At 51.3% G+C, this 13,731-nt stretch overlaps 1 protein-coding gene across 1 annotated transcript in view; it reads left to right on the forward strand.

Moving 5' to 3' along the window:
• POLRMT (RNA polymerase mitochondrial) overlaps positions 1-13,727 on the forward strand; it is a 30,081-nt gene extending 16,354 nt beyond the window's left edge. The window contains exons 4-21 of the mRNA XM_054575993.1: positions 5,278-5,408; positions 5,597-5,789; positions 7,190-7,339; positions 7,617-7,781; positions 7,908-8,078; positions 8,380-8,604; positions 8,873-9,661; positions 10,108-10,230; positions 10,541-10,663; positions 10,948-11,127; positions 11,443-11,529; positions 11,606-11,719; positions 11,803-11,855; positions 11,983-12,081; positions 12,957-13,029; positions 13,187-13,278; positions 13,365-13,423; positions 13,537-13,727. Coding sequence (XP_054431968.1) covers positions 5,278-5,408; positions 5,597-5,789; positions 7,190-7,339; positions 7,617-7,781; positions 7,908-8,078; positions 8,380-8,604; positions 8,873-9,661; positions 10,108-10,230; positions 10,541-10,663; positions 10,948-11,127; positions 11,443-11,529; positions 11,606-11,719; positions 11,803-11,855; positions 11,983-12,081; positions 12,957-13,029; positions 13,187-13,278; positions 13,365-13,423; positions 13,537-13,586 — 2,877 coding nt within the window. The 3' untranslated portion in view covers positions 13,587-13,727. The remainder of the gene's footprint in view (positions 1-5,277; positions 5,409-5,596; positions 5,790-7,189; positions 7,340-7,616; positions 7,782-7,907; positions 8,079-8,379; positions 8,605-8,872; positions 9,662-10,107; positions 10,231-10,540; positions 10,664-10,947; positions 11,128-11,442; positions 11,530-11,605; positions 11,720-11,802; positions 11,856-11,982; positions 12,082-12,956; positions 13,030-13,186; positions 13,279-13,364; positions 13,424-13,536) is intronic.
• The last annotated feature ends 4 nt before the right edge of the window (positions 13,728-13,731 follow it).

Here is a 13,731-nt window from a genome sequence, read left to right on the forward strand (position 1 = left end):
TGTCATATATGGCCTTTATTATGTAGAGGTACTTTCCTTCATACACATTTTTTTTTTAATAGTTTATTTTTTAGAGAGGGGGAGGGAGGGAGGAACGGAGGGAGAGGGAACATCGATGTGTGTGAGCTACATCAGTTGGCTGCCTCTCGTGCGCCCCCTACTGGGGACCTGGCCCACAGCCCAGGCATGTACCCTGACTGGGGATTGAACTGTTGACTTTTTGGTTCTAAGGTCAGTGCTTAATCCACTGAGCCACACTAGCCAGGATATTTCATACACGTTTTATTTAGAGTTTTTATCATAAAAGAATTACATTTTTTCAAATGCATTTTTTGTATCCATTGAGATAAACATACGGTTTTTATACTTTATTATATTAATGTATCACATTGATTAATTTATGGGTATTGAAGTATCCTTGGTCCCTGGGATAAATCCCACTTGGTTGTGGTGTATCGTCCTTTTAATGTGTTCAATTCGGTTTGCTAATATTTTGTTGAAAATTTTTGCATCTATGTCTATCAAGGATATTGGTCTGTGATTTTCTTATTTTGTAGTGTCTTTGTCTGGTTTTGTTACCAGGGTAATGAAGACTTAATAAAATGGGTTTGGAAGCATTCCCTCCTCTTTAACTTTTTGAAATAGTTTTAAGAAGGATAGGTATTTATTCTTCTTTGAATTGTTTGGTAAAATTCACCCGATAAGTCATCTGGTCCTGGAATTTTATTTGTTGGGAGTTTTTTGAGTACTGCTTCAATCTCATTCCTAGTAACTGTTCTCTTTAGATTTTGTATTACTTCCTGGTTCAGTCTTGGAAGCTTATATACTTCTAAAAATTTTTCCGTTTCTTGAAGATTGTTAAAATTTGTTGGCATATAATTGTTAATAGTATTCTTCAGTGATTCTTTGTATTTCTGTGGTGTCAGTTGTAACTTCTTTCATTTACGTTTTTGTTTATTTGAGCTCTGCTTTTCAAGTTTGGCTAAAGGTTTGTCATTTTCTATTTTGTGTATTTCTGCTCTGGTCTTAGTTATTCCCCTCCTTCTGTTTACTTTGGTTTGTATTTGTTCTTTTTCTAGCTCCTTTAGGCATAGAGTTAGACTATTTATTTGGGATTTTTCTTGTTTCTTGAGGTTGGGCTCTATAGCTGTAAACCTCGCTCTTAGAATTGCTTTTGTTGCATCCCATAAATTTTGTAAAGTTGTGTTTTTATTTTCACTTATCTTAAGATTGTTACTGATTTCTTGTTTGATTTCCCCTTTTAATCCATTGGCTGTTTAGTGTGTTGTTTAGCCTTCACATATTTGTATTTTTTCCAGTTTTCTTCCTATAGTTTCATGCCATTGGGGTCGGGAAAGATTTTTGATATGATTTTAAGCGTATTGAATTCATTGACATACTAATTTTTTAATGTTTTGTAACATAATATGTGATCTGTCCTGGAGAATGTTCTGTGTGCACTTGAAAAAATGTATTCTGCAGTTTTTGTATGAAATGATCTGTAAATGTCTATTAAGTTGAGCTCATCTAATGTGACATTTAAAGCCAATATTCCCTACTAATTTTTTGTCTGGATGATTTTTCCACTGATGTGAATGTGGTATTAAAATCCCCTACTATTGTATTACTGTGGGTTTTTTCTCCCTTTATGTCAACTAAAAATTGCTTTATATATTTAGTTGCCCCTATGTTGTATGTGTAAATATTTACAATTAAAAACAATTTTTTTTATATTATTGAATTTTTTTTTCTTTTTTAGAGAGAGGAAAAGAGGGGAGAGAGAAACATCATTTGTTGTTCCACTTATTTATGCATTTTCATTGGTTGCTTCTTATATGTGCCCTGATTGGAGATCGAACCTACAGCCTCTGATATACTGGGACAATGCTCTGACCAACTGAACACCCAGCCAGGGGCCGATATTTACGATTATTATATCCTCTTCTTAGATTGACCTCTTTATAATTATGTAATGTCTTTTTTTACGTTTTTTTTTAAGTATTTTGTCTAATATGAGTATTGCTACTTCAACTTTTCTTTTTCCTTTTAAGATTTTTATTTATTTTTAGAGAGGGGAAGGGAGGGAGAAATGGGGAAACATCAATGTGTGGTTGCCTCTTGAATGCTGCCTACTGGGGACCTGGCCCACAACCCAGGCATGTGCCCTGACTGGGAATCAAACTGGCGACCCTTTGATTCACAGGCCACACTCAGTCCACTGAGTCACACCAGCCAGGGCTCTTTTTGTTTTTATTTCCGTGGAATATATTTTTTCATTCCCTCATTCTTAGTCCCGATGTGTCTTTTGATTTGAAGTGAGTCTCTTACAAGCAGCATATAGATGGGTCTATTCAGCCCCTCTGTATCTTTTTATTAGAGCATTTAATTTATTTACATTAAACATAATTATTGATACGTTTTCTTTAGTTCTCTGTTGTTTTCTTCTCCTGATTGTTCCCTTGTGGTGTGCTGATTTTCTTATAGTGTTTTATTTGGATCCCTCTCTCTTTATTCTTTATATACTTTTGTAGGTTTTGGTTTGTGGTTGGTTACCAGGAGGTCTATGTATATCATTCTATATCTCTAGCAGTCTATTCTAAGCTGATAGGCATTTAAGTTTGAAGACATTCTATAAGGACATTTTTATTCCCCACACGTACTTTATGTTTTTGATGCATGTTGTAGATCTTTTTGTGTGGTGTATCTAACTACTTATTATAGTTTGAGTTTGATACTTTTTTTTGAACTTTGTAGTAGATTTTTAAGTGTTCGATTTGTTGTATTTATTAAGTATTTGGCTGTACTTGTGAGATTTTTTTTTCCTTTTCTCATATTTTCTTATTTCTGTTATGACTTTTTCTTCTTTGCTTAAAGAAGACCCTTTACCATTTTTTGTAAAGCTGGCTTAAGGGTAATGAGCACTTGTAGTTATCTCTCCCCCAAATTTGAAACATAACCTTGCTGGGTAAATTATCGTAGGTTGTAGTTTCCTTTCTCTTATCATTTGAAAAATGTCCAGCCTCTCCCTTCTGGCCTGTAACACTGCTGCTGATAAATCAGCTGATAGCTTTATGGGGTTTCCTTTATATGCAACTCATTGTTTCCTTGTTACTTTCTTCCAGATTGTCTCTTTAACTTTTGCCATTTTAACTACAATATGTTCTAGTGTGGGTCTCTTTGAGTTCCTCTTTTTCGGAACTCTGTTTCCTGGACTTGAATGTCTATTTCCTCTCACAGGTTAGTAAAGTTTTCAGCCATTATTTCTTTTTTTCTTTCAAGATTTAATATATTTATTTTTAGAGAGGAGAAAGGAGGGAGAAGGAGAGGGAAAGAAACTTCAATGTGTGGTTGCCTCTCATGCACCCCCTACTGGGGACCTGGCCCGCAACCCAGGCATGTGCCCTGACTGGGAATTGACCCTGCGACCCTTTGGTTTGCAGGCTTGCGCTTAATCCACTGAGCCACACCAGCCAGGGCCAGCCATTATTTAAGTAAAGTTTCTGTTCCTTTCTTTCCTCTCCTACTGGGATCTCTATAGTGTGAATGTTTGAGTGCTTGTATGTTTTTCCAGAATTCCTGTAGACTCTCTATACATTTTCCTTTCTGCTCTTCTGATTGGTTGATTTCCACTAGTTTGTCTTTCAGATTGTTGAGCTATTCTTTGTTATTTAGTCTGATGTTGATTCCTTCTAATGTATGTTTCATTTCAGTATTGTATTCTTCAGGATTGCTTGGTTTCCTTATCTAGTTAAACCTTGGTTCTTGAACATGTCCTATCTTGAAGAACAGTTCAGCTCTCAACCAAGTTGTTTACTGAAAAAATGTCTCAGTTGTTGAACAAACTTTGATTTGTGACCCAACAAACCTTTCATTTTGATACCTGGAAAAAAAATCATTTGGTTTTCAAACAAATTGCTTCTTGAACAGCCTTATGGAATGAATTAAGTTCAAGAACTGAGGTTCCGCTGTACTTTCTAACTCGGTTGAAGTTCTCCCTAAGTTCCTCTATTCCGCTCAACTTCATTGAGCATCCTTACAACCATTTCTTTAAATTTTTTAGCAAATTACTGATCTCTGTTTCCTTAGGGTTTTTTCCCCCTGAAGATTTATTTTGTTTCTTCATTTGAGAACTATTCTGTCTTTTCATTTTGTTTGACTTTCCATATTTGCTTATATGAATTAGAGAAAATAGCTCGCTCTCTCTTCCAGTCATGAAAAAGTGGCCTGATACAGAAGCTGCATGTGCCGGGTGGTTTGGGGAAGTCAGTGGGTGTTGTGGGGGACAGTGGTGGGAGGCCAGGTGGGTGTGGTGATGTCCTGTTGTTCCTTTGCTTCGAGGCAAAAGGCTCTGGGCAGTGTAGCTGGGGGCCACCGCAGTGACCCCCATGGCCTTATGGAGGTGGAGGCAATGTGAACAGTGGTGCTCAGTGCTCCTCCGCCTGAAGGGCTCCCATGGATCCCGGCCTTCTCTGTTCATCTTTCTCTTGTTTGTTGCCAGAAGCTGTTCACTCAGTCCTCAGTGTGGCAGCAGTCACTGTTGTGTGTGTGTGTGTATATTTGAGTCTGAAATGGGGAGGGGGCGAGTTCCACGCCACCTCATCTCAGAGCCCTCTGGAAATGTTCTTCTTCTACATCAACCTGTGTAGCTACTAAGCACTTGAATAACTGAATATTTAATTGATATTTAAACTAAATGACTGTGTATGTCTTGTGACTGTGGAATTGGACAGCCAGTCACAGGCGCAGCAGAGCCATGTTTGGAGGGATGGCAACAGCCGTCTCCAACCAGTAACACGACTGCTGCCTTGGGAAACTAAAGGAAAGGAGCAAACTAAACCCAAAGCAGGGGGTCAGGGGGCAGTACAAAGACCATGACAGAGAAGAGACACAGACCGACAAACCTGAAAGTGGGTCCTCTGAAAAGCTAGCAGAACTTGAGGAGCCTCTTGCAGCTCAGTGACCTGGAAAGGAGTCCCTTTTTAGCTGCCTTGGAGTTGTGCATGTTCGTATCCACAAAACCAAAAAGTATTAATACCCCTTCCCACCCTGGTACCTCAGTGTCCTGTGTGACACAGCCATGGTGTTACCACCGTGCCACCATTTCTGCTTTACACAGGAATGCCAGATGGGCTCTGCCTGCCGAGTGAACCTCTCCTGCCTAGCTGCACTTTCCAGCCTGATTCCGTGACTGCAGAGAGGGGTCTCGGGTCGGGGTGGGAGGAGGATGGCAGCAGGCTGGGCCACCCCCAGACCTTAACTCTGGCTTGGTGTCCCCAGGGCTCTTACAGAGAGCTGATGTATGTGTTCTTCATGATGAAAGATGCCGGCCTTGCTCCAGACCTGCTGTCCTATGCAGCTGCTCTGCAGTGCATGGGGCGACTGAACCAGGATGCCAGCACCATCCAAAGGTGGGTGGGTGTCGGGGTGGTCCTGCCTGGAACACAGCGACGTGTTGGGTCTGGGAGGGTGGCGTGGCCTAAGCTGCGGGTCAGGACTTCCTGCAGGACTTGATGGCCTCCTGGTCACAAGACCTCAAAGATGGTTAGCAGTGGCTCTGTGAGTTGGGGCTTCATTGCCCACTGTGTGTCCCTCACAGGTGTCTGAAGCAGATGGCCCAGGATGGACTGCAGGTGCAGGAGCTTTTCACAAGCTTGCCGCTGCGCAGGGAGGACCTGGCGGCGCTCCTGAGGGCTGTGCGCAAGGCTGAGCCCACCTTCAGGCCTCCGCTGCTGTCCCCACCCTCACCCCAGGTCAACACCTCCCCTCTGCTCAAGGAGATCTACGACACGGTGAGTTCCAGCCTGGGGCCTGGTACCTGCAGGTGCGGTTCTATCACGTGCGGGGGGAGCCAGGGTCATCCCGTCCCCATAGGGGTACTGGGAGCTTCAGCCCTTTATTTCTCCTTGCTGAGCTGTGTGCATCTCAGGGGCTCTCTCCCTGCTCCTCAGGTTGAACAGCTCAGTGCCGGCAAGACCCTGGTCCCCAGCGGCACCTCGACCCTAAGGGTTGAAGCCGGAAGGTGCCAGAAGGAAAAGCCCTCCACAGGCACTCCGGGCTCCGTAGTGATCACTGTCCCACTTGAGACTCAGCTATAAACTGAGCGCAGGAGTGGTAGCAGAGCCAGGCATAATTGTCCTAGCAGGGGGCAGCGGGTGGGGCGAGACCCCAGCACTGCTCCCTGGGACCGAGGGCAGCGCTAAGAGTGCGCAACCACCCAGATGCCTTAGATTTTTGTTTGTTTTTATTGGGATATAATCCGCCAACCATACAGCTTTTAAAGTATAATTCAGTATTTTTTTAGTAGCTTTACTTATAATTCCAAAACATTCGGTCACCCCAAAAAGAAATGCCAGCCCACTTCCTGTCTTTGTGGATTTGCCTGTTCTGGGCATTTCACATAAATGGAATCACACACTGTGTGGCCTTTTGTGTCTGGCGTCTTTCACTGAGCACGTGCTCAAGGTCCATCCACACTATAGTGAGCATCGGTCCTTTCCTCCTCTTCATTGCCGAGTAATACAGGGTGGGGCAAAAGTAGGTTTGCAGTCGTTCATGTGGAAAGTAATATAGTAATTAATTAGTAATACAAGAGTAAAATCTCTGTTCTGTGTACTCACAACTCTAAACCTACTTTTGTCCCATCCTGTATTCTAGTGTGTGGATGGACACATTGTGTTTATCCATTCATTAGCTGATAGACACTTGGGTTCTGTCTGCTTTTTTGGCTGTTGTGAAGCACGCTGCTGTGGGTGTGCATGTACAAAAGTTTGTGTGGACCTATGTTTTTCATTCTCAGTTTGTTGGCTTTTGCTATTTTTAATTTCTCTATTTTGGGATGGATCACACATTCACACAGATCTAAATTTAAAAAGAAAAACGTGGTGCCTAGGGACTTGAACTGCCTTCCTGGGCTGTCTAGTGCCCAGGCCAGTGAGACCAGGCAAATACAGAGCTTTTTGTTTTAAACCAGCATAGCTGTTTTACACAGTGTCCTGCACCAGCCTTTTTCCTGTGATGTGCAATTCAGATGACTTTTGGGAGACTTGGAGAAACATATGTGATTCTGCGAGGGAGGGGTCCTGGGCAGCTGCTCTCCTCCACCCCAGGTGTGGATGAGTTTCACCTACAGGGCCGCAGGTCTTGAGGACAGGCACCCGGGTCCTCACCACTCGCCTGTCCCCATCGGCAGAACCACCCCGCATCCTACCCAAGGCAGCACCTGCCCCTGAAGACGCTGAAGAGCCTGTTCCAGCAGCAGCTCAGTGTGGAGTTGGCCACCACTGTCACTGTGGACTCCGTGGAGAAGGCCCCGTTGCTGACTGAGGCGGTCCTGCAAGCGGTAAGGGACACTGCATGCTCAGGTTCCCACTTGGCTGAACCGGGCATCCCCTGGTCTAAGCGTGCGGCCTGCTGCGCTGCAGCCCCTTCTCCCTGCCCCATGGCTTCCTTTTCACTGAGCTGGGGTCACTGGGTGCTCGCCCACCACTGGAGAAGAATGCTTAGCAGCCTCTTGGTTCACCTGGACGCCACCCCCTGGTGGACTCGTCTTGGGAGCCTGTGAGTGCTGAGCCCATAGGACACTGTAGTGACCCTGTGTCTGTACCCCACCACCACAGCGAAAGACACTGCAGGAGCTACGCACCTCGTGGGAGGCAGAGCTGTGCCTGGCGCTGCGACAGACCAAGGCCAGCGAGGCCCGTGCTGCCCGTGAGGGCCGCCCCTCAATCTTCCCCTACCTGTGCCTGCTCAGCGAGGGGGAGTTAGCAAAGCTGCTGCTGCAGGTGGGCAGTGGGCATGTAGGGGTGGGGCAGGGCCTGGGTATGTGCAGTTGGGGGAGAAGGGGTGGAGTGTGGGATGGATAGAGTGTGGGTGCAGGCAGGGCAAGGCGCTCATGGCACCACCCCCAGACTTTGCAGGTGCTGACCCCGCAGGGAGAGTCGCTCCTCTCCCTGGCGCAACAGCTGGGCCTGCGCATCTTCAACCGGCACGTGGTACAGAAGAAGCAGCTCAGTGATGAGGTGCAGGCACTGCAGCGGCGCTATTTCAAGTACCTACGCCTATTGGCATCCGACACGCGGGTAAGGCCTGGAAGGGGCGGAATGAGGAGCTGCTCTCGGGCCTGGGACCTGGGGGTTCTTCAGGGTTAGGGAGCCTAGGTGGGTTTCCAGGCAGGGAAACCAAGGCCCCCAGAGGAAGTCCCATCCCTAGTCCTCTCCCTCCTGCCCTGGGGCAGTTGGATTTGGCCTGGCCCTGCCACTTCCTGGCTGCCCCTGCCCCAGCCTGTTTCCTCCTCAGTAACTTTCTGCCTTTGGGGGCGGCTGGGAGAGTACAGCTCTGTGCGTAGACCTCCAGCTCCCTAACCCATGATGCTGCCCACAGTTGGAGGTGTCCCTCTTGCCACGGCAGTATTGGGAGACACTGGGGGCACCTGAGGCCCCCTATGAGCAGCCCTGGCCTTTGACTGTGGTGGTGCAGCTGGGCAAACAGCTGGCAGAGGTGCTGGTACAAACAGTGAAGATGCCTGGCCACCTGGCCCAGCACCAGGGCACCCGCAACCTCATCCCTGTGCTCTACCATGTGTACTCCTTCCGGAGCTTCCGCCAGGTGAGTCTCTGTGGAACTGGCTTCTAGGCCTAGAGACCCCTCCCGGCTTCCAGCAGTGGAAGGCGCTTAGAATATGAGCGTCTTAGATGAGGCTGGGGCTCAGGGTGGTGTAGACACTTCTGGACCATGGTGGGGTACTGTCGAAATCATGCTGGGGTCATGGCCTGGTCTTTGGATAAGGGCTTCTGATGGGACCTTGGGGCCCTCTGCCTGCTATTTGCCTTTGGGGCAGACCCCTTGACTGGTTATCTGCCCGTCACACCCCCAGATTGGGATCCTGAAGCCACACCCAGCTTTTATGCAGCTGCTGGAAACTGCAGCTGAGCGCACAATGACCTTCGACGCGTCCGAAGTGCCCATGCTGTGCCCCCCACTGCCCTGGACTTCACCGCACTCTGGTGCCTTCCTACTGAGCCCCACCAAGATGATGCGCTCCGTGGAGGGCACCATGCAGCACCAACGCCTGCTGGAGAGCTGCCCGCCAACCAATCTGCATGGTGCCCTGGACGCCCTAACCCAGCTGGGCAACTGTGCTTGGCGTGTCAATGGGCGCGTGCTGGACCTGGTGCTGACCCTCTTCAATGCCAAGGGCTGCCCCCGCTTGGGTGTGCCAGCCCCTGCCTCTGAGGCGCCCCGCCCACCTGAGGACCGCCTGCCAACCACAGCCTCGGCAGAGCGCAAGGCTCAGCTGCGGCGGGAACTGGCCCGCTGCCTGAAGGTGGCAAGGGAGATGCACAGTCTATGGACCGATGCACTCTACCGCCTCTCATTGGCCCAGCACCTGCGGCACCGTGTCTTCTGGTTGCCTCACAACATGGACTTCCGAGGACGTACCTACCCCTGCCCACCCCACTTCAACCACCTGGGCAGTGACCTAGCACGCGCCCTGCTAGAGTTTGCCCAGGGTCGACCACTTGGCCCCCATGGCCTCGACTGGCTCAAGATCCACTTGATCAACCTCACCGGGCTCAAGAAGCGTGAGTCGCTGCAGGCACGCCTGGCCTTTGCTGATGAGATGATGAAGAACATCCTGGACTCAGCCGACCAGCCCATGACGGTAGGGGTGGCCAGAGCCTTTCTCCCTCTCTCCCCCGCACCCCCCGGCTTGGTCTCTACTCTGGCTCCAGCCACCTCAGGACCTACCTGGGACATCCTCTAGGTGTCCCTGTCTCCAGGCCAAAATCAATAACCCTGCCTCCTAGTCTTCCCTTAGGACAAACTTTTTCTGGCCTTTTCCCCTATCCCAGTCTATCAGCAGCTCTGCTACCTCCCATTCCAGGGTAGCCCTCATTCCTTCCCCATCCCGTGGCTGCTCCCTTAGGGCTGGGCTCTGTCTCCCTCCCTGGTCCATTGCTCCTGTCCTCACCCTACTGTCCCAGGGGCTCTATCCCAGCCTCCCTGTGTCCTCACATTACCTGGGCCAGCTCAGCTCCCACCCATGCCCAGGAAGCTCCGTCCCACTGACCCCAGCCCAGCCTCCCCCAACGCACTGCCCTCCTGCAGGGCCAGAAGTGGTGGATGGAGGCAGATGAGCCCTGGCAAGCCCTGGCCTGCTGCATGGAGATTGCTCAGGCTGTGCGTGCCCCCGACCCTGCTGCCTATGTCTCCCATTTCCCTGTTCACCAGGTGAGCCAGTGGGGACCCTGATGTGGAGTGGGGCTATGTGAAGGTGTCTCAGGACTGAGGTTCCACAGGACAGTGTGGGGACCAGCTCCAGTGAGTCCAGCTGGCCTTGTACTGTGGTCTCATGTAGGCACATTCCTTGCCTCGTGTGCCTCAGTTTCCTTTTTGTGGCGGGGTAGCGACACCTGTCCCTAAGCATTGGGGCCCAGCAAGCTGGTGATACGAGTGGTGGGAAGCACAGAGCTGTGGCTTATTGCCGAGGACGACCCTGCCTGCCCTGCCCAGACCCCTCACTATCTCCTCCTCGGCCCAGGATGGCTCCTGTAATGGCCTGCAGCACTATGCCGCTCTGGGCCGGGACAGCATGGGGGCCGCCTCTGTCAACCTGGTGCCCTCAGACCTGCCGCAGGACGTGTACAGCAGCGTAGCCACACAGGTAGGCACCATGGCCCTTCAACCTGTTTGCATCCCCAAAGTCCGCCTGGGGTCTCTGCCCTCTGGCTACCTATGTGTTGCCAATCCCATGGCCATGGGTTTGCGCATCATATATGATGTGACTAGGCAGCCAGGGTAGGCTCCCCAGGGGAGCTGTCAGAAAAGGGTGATCGTGAGCTCAGTGGAGAAGGTGCCTCATGGAGGTGCTTCTGGGTGGGTGGGTAGAGCCAGACAGGGAGGCAGGCAGAGGTTCTGTGGGCTCGCTGACTGTCAGTGTCTGTCTAGGTGGAAGTGTTCCGTAGGCAGGACGCCGAGCGGGGTGTGCAGGTGGCCCAGGTACTGGAGGGCTTTATCAGTCGCAAGGTGGTCAAGCAGACGGTGATGACCGTGGTGTATGGAGTTACCCGCTATGGGGGCCGCCTGCAGATCGAGAAGCGCCTCCGGGAGCTCAGCAACTTCCCCCAGGTGTGCAGTTTCGCCCCGAATCCAGCCTGCTGCTTCCCCTGAGCAATCGGCTGCTAGACAGCAGGCAGCTCTGAGGGAGGGGCTTGTTCCCTCCACTGTCGGGGGTGGGATAGGGCAGAGGGAGGGGCCCATAGGAGCGAGCTATCCTCTCAGGCCTCTGGGCTTGTTTCTCCACCTGAGAAACTGGGTATGGACATCAGGAATCTAGGACCGTCCCATGAGGTCACTTGACCCTGGGCTGTGGGGCGGGCATGGAGTGACCTGCTCCGTCCCTCCAAGCTTACACTGCCATTTCTGTGCCCTGCCTACCCGCAGGAATTTGTGTGGCAGGCCTCTCACTACCTTGTACGCCAGGTGTTCAGTAGTCTTCAGGAGATGTTCTCGGGCACCCGGGCCATCCAGGTATGTAGCCCTCCCTCCTTCCCCAATGTGGCTTCCCAGACTGGGCACCGCCCTAAGCCTGTCCCCATCCCCGCAGCGCTGGCTGGCCGAGAGCGCCCGGCTCATCGCCCACACTGGCTTGGCTGTGGAGTGGGTCACACCCCTGGGCATCCCCATCATCCAACCCTACCACCACGACTCCAAGGTGTTGGTATGTGCTGCCACCATGCCCACCCCTGCCCCAGTGCCAGGGCAGGCCTCAAGCTCCATAACCCTCCCACCCCAACCCTACAGATCAGTGGAGGTATGCAGAGCCTCACCTTCAGCAGCAGTGGAGACACCAGCCAGTGAGTGCGGGGCAGCGGGGTGAGGGCTGAGGGGAGTGCTGGGCCAGGGGATGCCGCATCGGCCGCGCCGGGCCAGGGGAGAGGCACCAGATGCCCCCCCTCAGCACAGCCCATCCTCCGCACACAGGAAGCCCAACATACTGAAGCAGAAGAATGGCTTCCCGCCCAACTTCATCCACTCCCTGGACTCCTCGCACATGATGCTTACAGCCCTGCACTGCTACAGGTGGGCCCTGCATCTGCACAGCACACATTCATTAACCACCTGCTGTAGGTGGGCCCAGTGCTGGGGACACAGTGGGGACCATTGTAGTGCAGGAGGTAGGTTGTGAAGCCAAGCCCTGCAGGTGGAGGCTGGGGCAGAGACCTACAGCAGGTAGGGATCCCAGCGTGAGTCTGTTGGACCTGGTGCCTAGAAGACCACTGGTGCAAAGGCCCTGGGGCAGCAAGGTGTGAGTGCTGGGCTGTGAAGGGAAGGGGTGGTTCTTCTGAGTGTAAAGCTGGCCCTGGAAGGTCCCTGTGACCCCATTCATCCAGGTGAGTGCAGGCACACACTGCATGGCCAGTTCTGGGGGGCTTGGTCGTAGTCCTGATGGATGCGTGGACCTAGTGGCAGCTGGCAGAACCTTCTGGTTTTCTGTTCTGAGTCACTCAAGAGGCAGCGAGCCTAGGGTGATAGAGCAGGTGTGTGTGACCATTGATGTGGTGGGGTTGGCTGGACCGAGCCAGGGGTAAGAGGCAAATTCCATGTTCCCATCCGCTCTCTGTGCATGGCATGGGGTCCCCTGGGACAAAGTCCTATGTTGCGGACAGCATCCAGTGGCCCCTATAGGAAGGTGAGAATCAGCTGGGTAGAGGTTGGGAGCAGGGTGGAGAGGATGTGGAACAAAGATTTTCTTTCTAAAATGAGGATGTTTTATGCATACGCTGAGGGGACAATTGCTGACCATGCAGGCATGGTGGCAGGGGAGGGACATGAGGGGGGAAGAGGGTATAATACACCATTGGAGTCTGAGCTCCCCAGGCCAGTGGTTGCAAGCAGGGCACTGAGTGGATCAAGAGGGCTGGCCCCTCCTCATGGAAGCCCCTTCCCTGTTGCAGGAAAGGCCTGACCTTTGTCTCCGTGCACGACTGCTTCTGGACGCATGCAGCTGATGTCGCCATCATGAATCAGGTACCCACCACACCGTGCCCACGAGTGGATGCCCCTGGTCCTGTGGCTCTCTCCATGTGGGACCTTGCACCCCCAACCTCATCCAGGTGTTGGGGCAGGGTGTGGTAACCCCACCTCCCAGGCCCTCGCTCCTGGCTTCTGACTCCGCGCTCCCCAGGTGTGCCGTGAGCAGTTCGTCCGCCTGCACAGCCAGCCCATCCTGCATGACCTGTCCAGGTTCCTGGTGGAACGGTTCTGCTCTGGCCCCAGGTGAGGCACTCCACCCTCAGTGCAGTTTTTACCACCCGCTCCACGTCCTTCCTGGACCTCACTTCCCACCCTGCTCTCCACTTCAGGTCCACAAATGTCCGAGTTGCCAGGTTGCTGGACATGCTGCTGTCGGTACCCAAGACAGGTAAGGCCATGGGCAGGGGAGGGGTGTCCTAATTGCTGTTTGGGGGCTGGCCTTTCACAGGGCCCCACCCATCCCAGGACCCAGGTTCATGGTCTTGCTGCTCTATTCTACAGGGACCTTCAACCTGGAGCAGGTGAAGCACTCAACATACTTCTTCAGCTGATGCAGGCCTGCCAGGCTGGCCCAGGGACCCTCTGTACCATAGTGTAAATAAAGCTCTTTTGCCACCCAAAGGAGCACTGCCTTCTGCAGGGAGAGAGTGCGCACCACCCTGCTGTCCAGCAAGCAGATGCGGGTAGGCTGGGCGC

Source organism: Pteronotus mesoamericanus, unplaced genomic scaffold (assembly GCF_021234165.1).
Source record: "Pteronotus mesoamericanus isolate MK-2021 breed Mesoamerican mustached bat unplaced genomic scaffold, CSHL_Meso_final contig_32, whole genome shotgun sequence".
NCBI classification, from domain to species: Eukaryota; Metazoa; Chordata; class Mammalia; order Chiroptera; family Mormoopidae; genus Pteronotus; species Pteronotus mesoamericanus.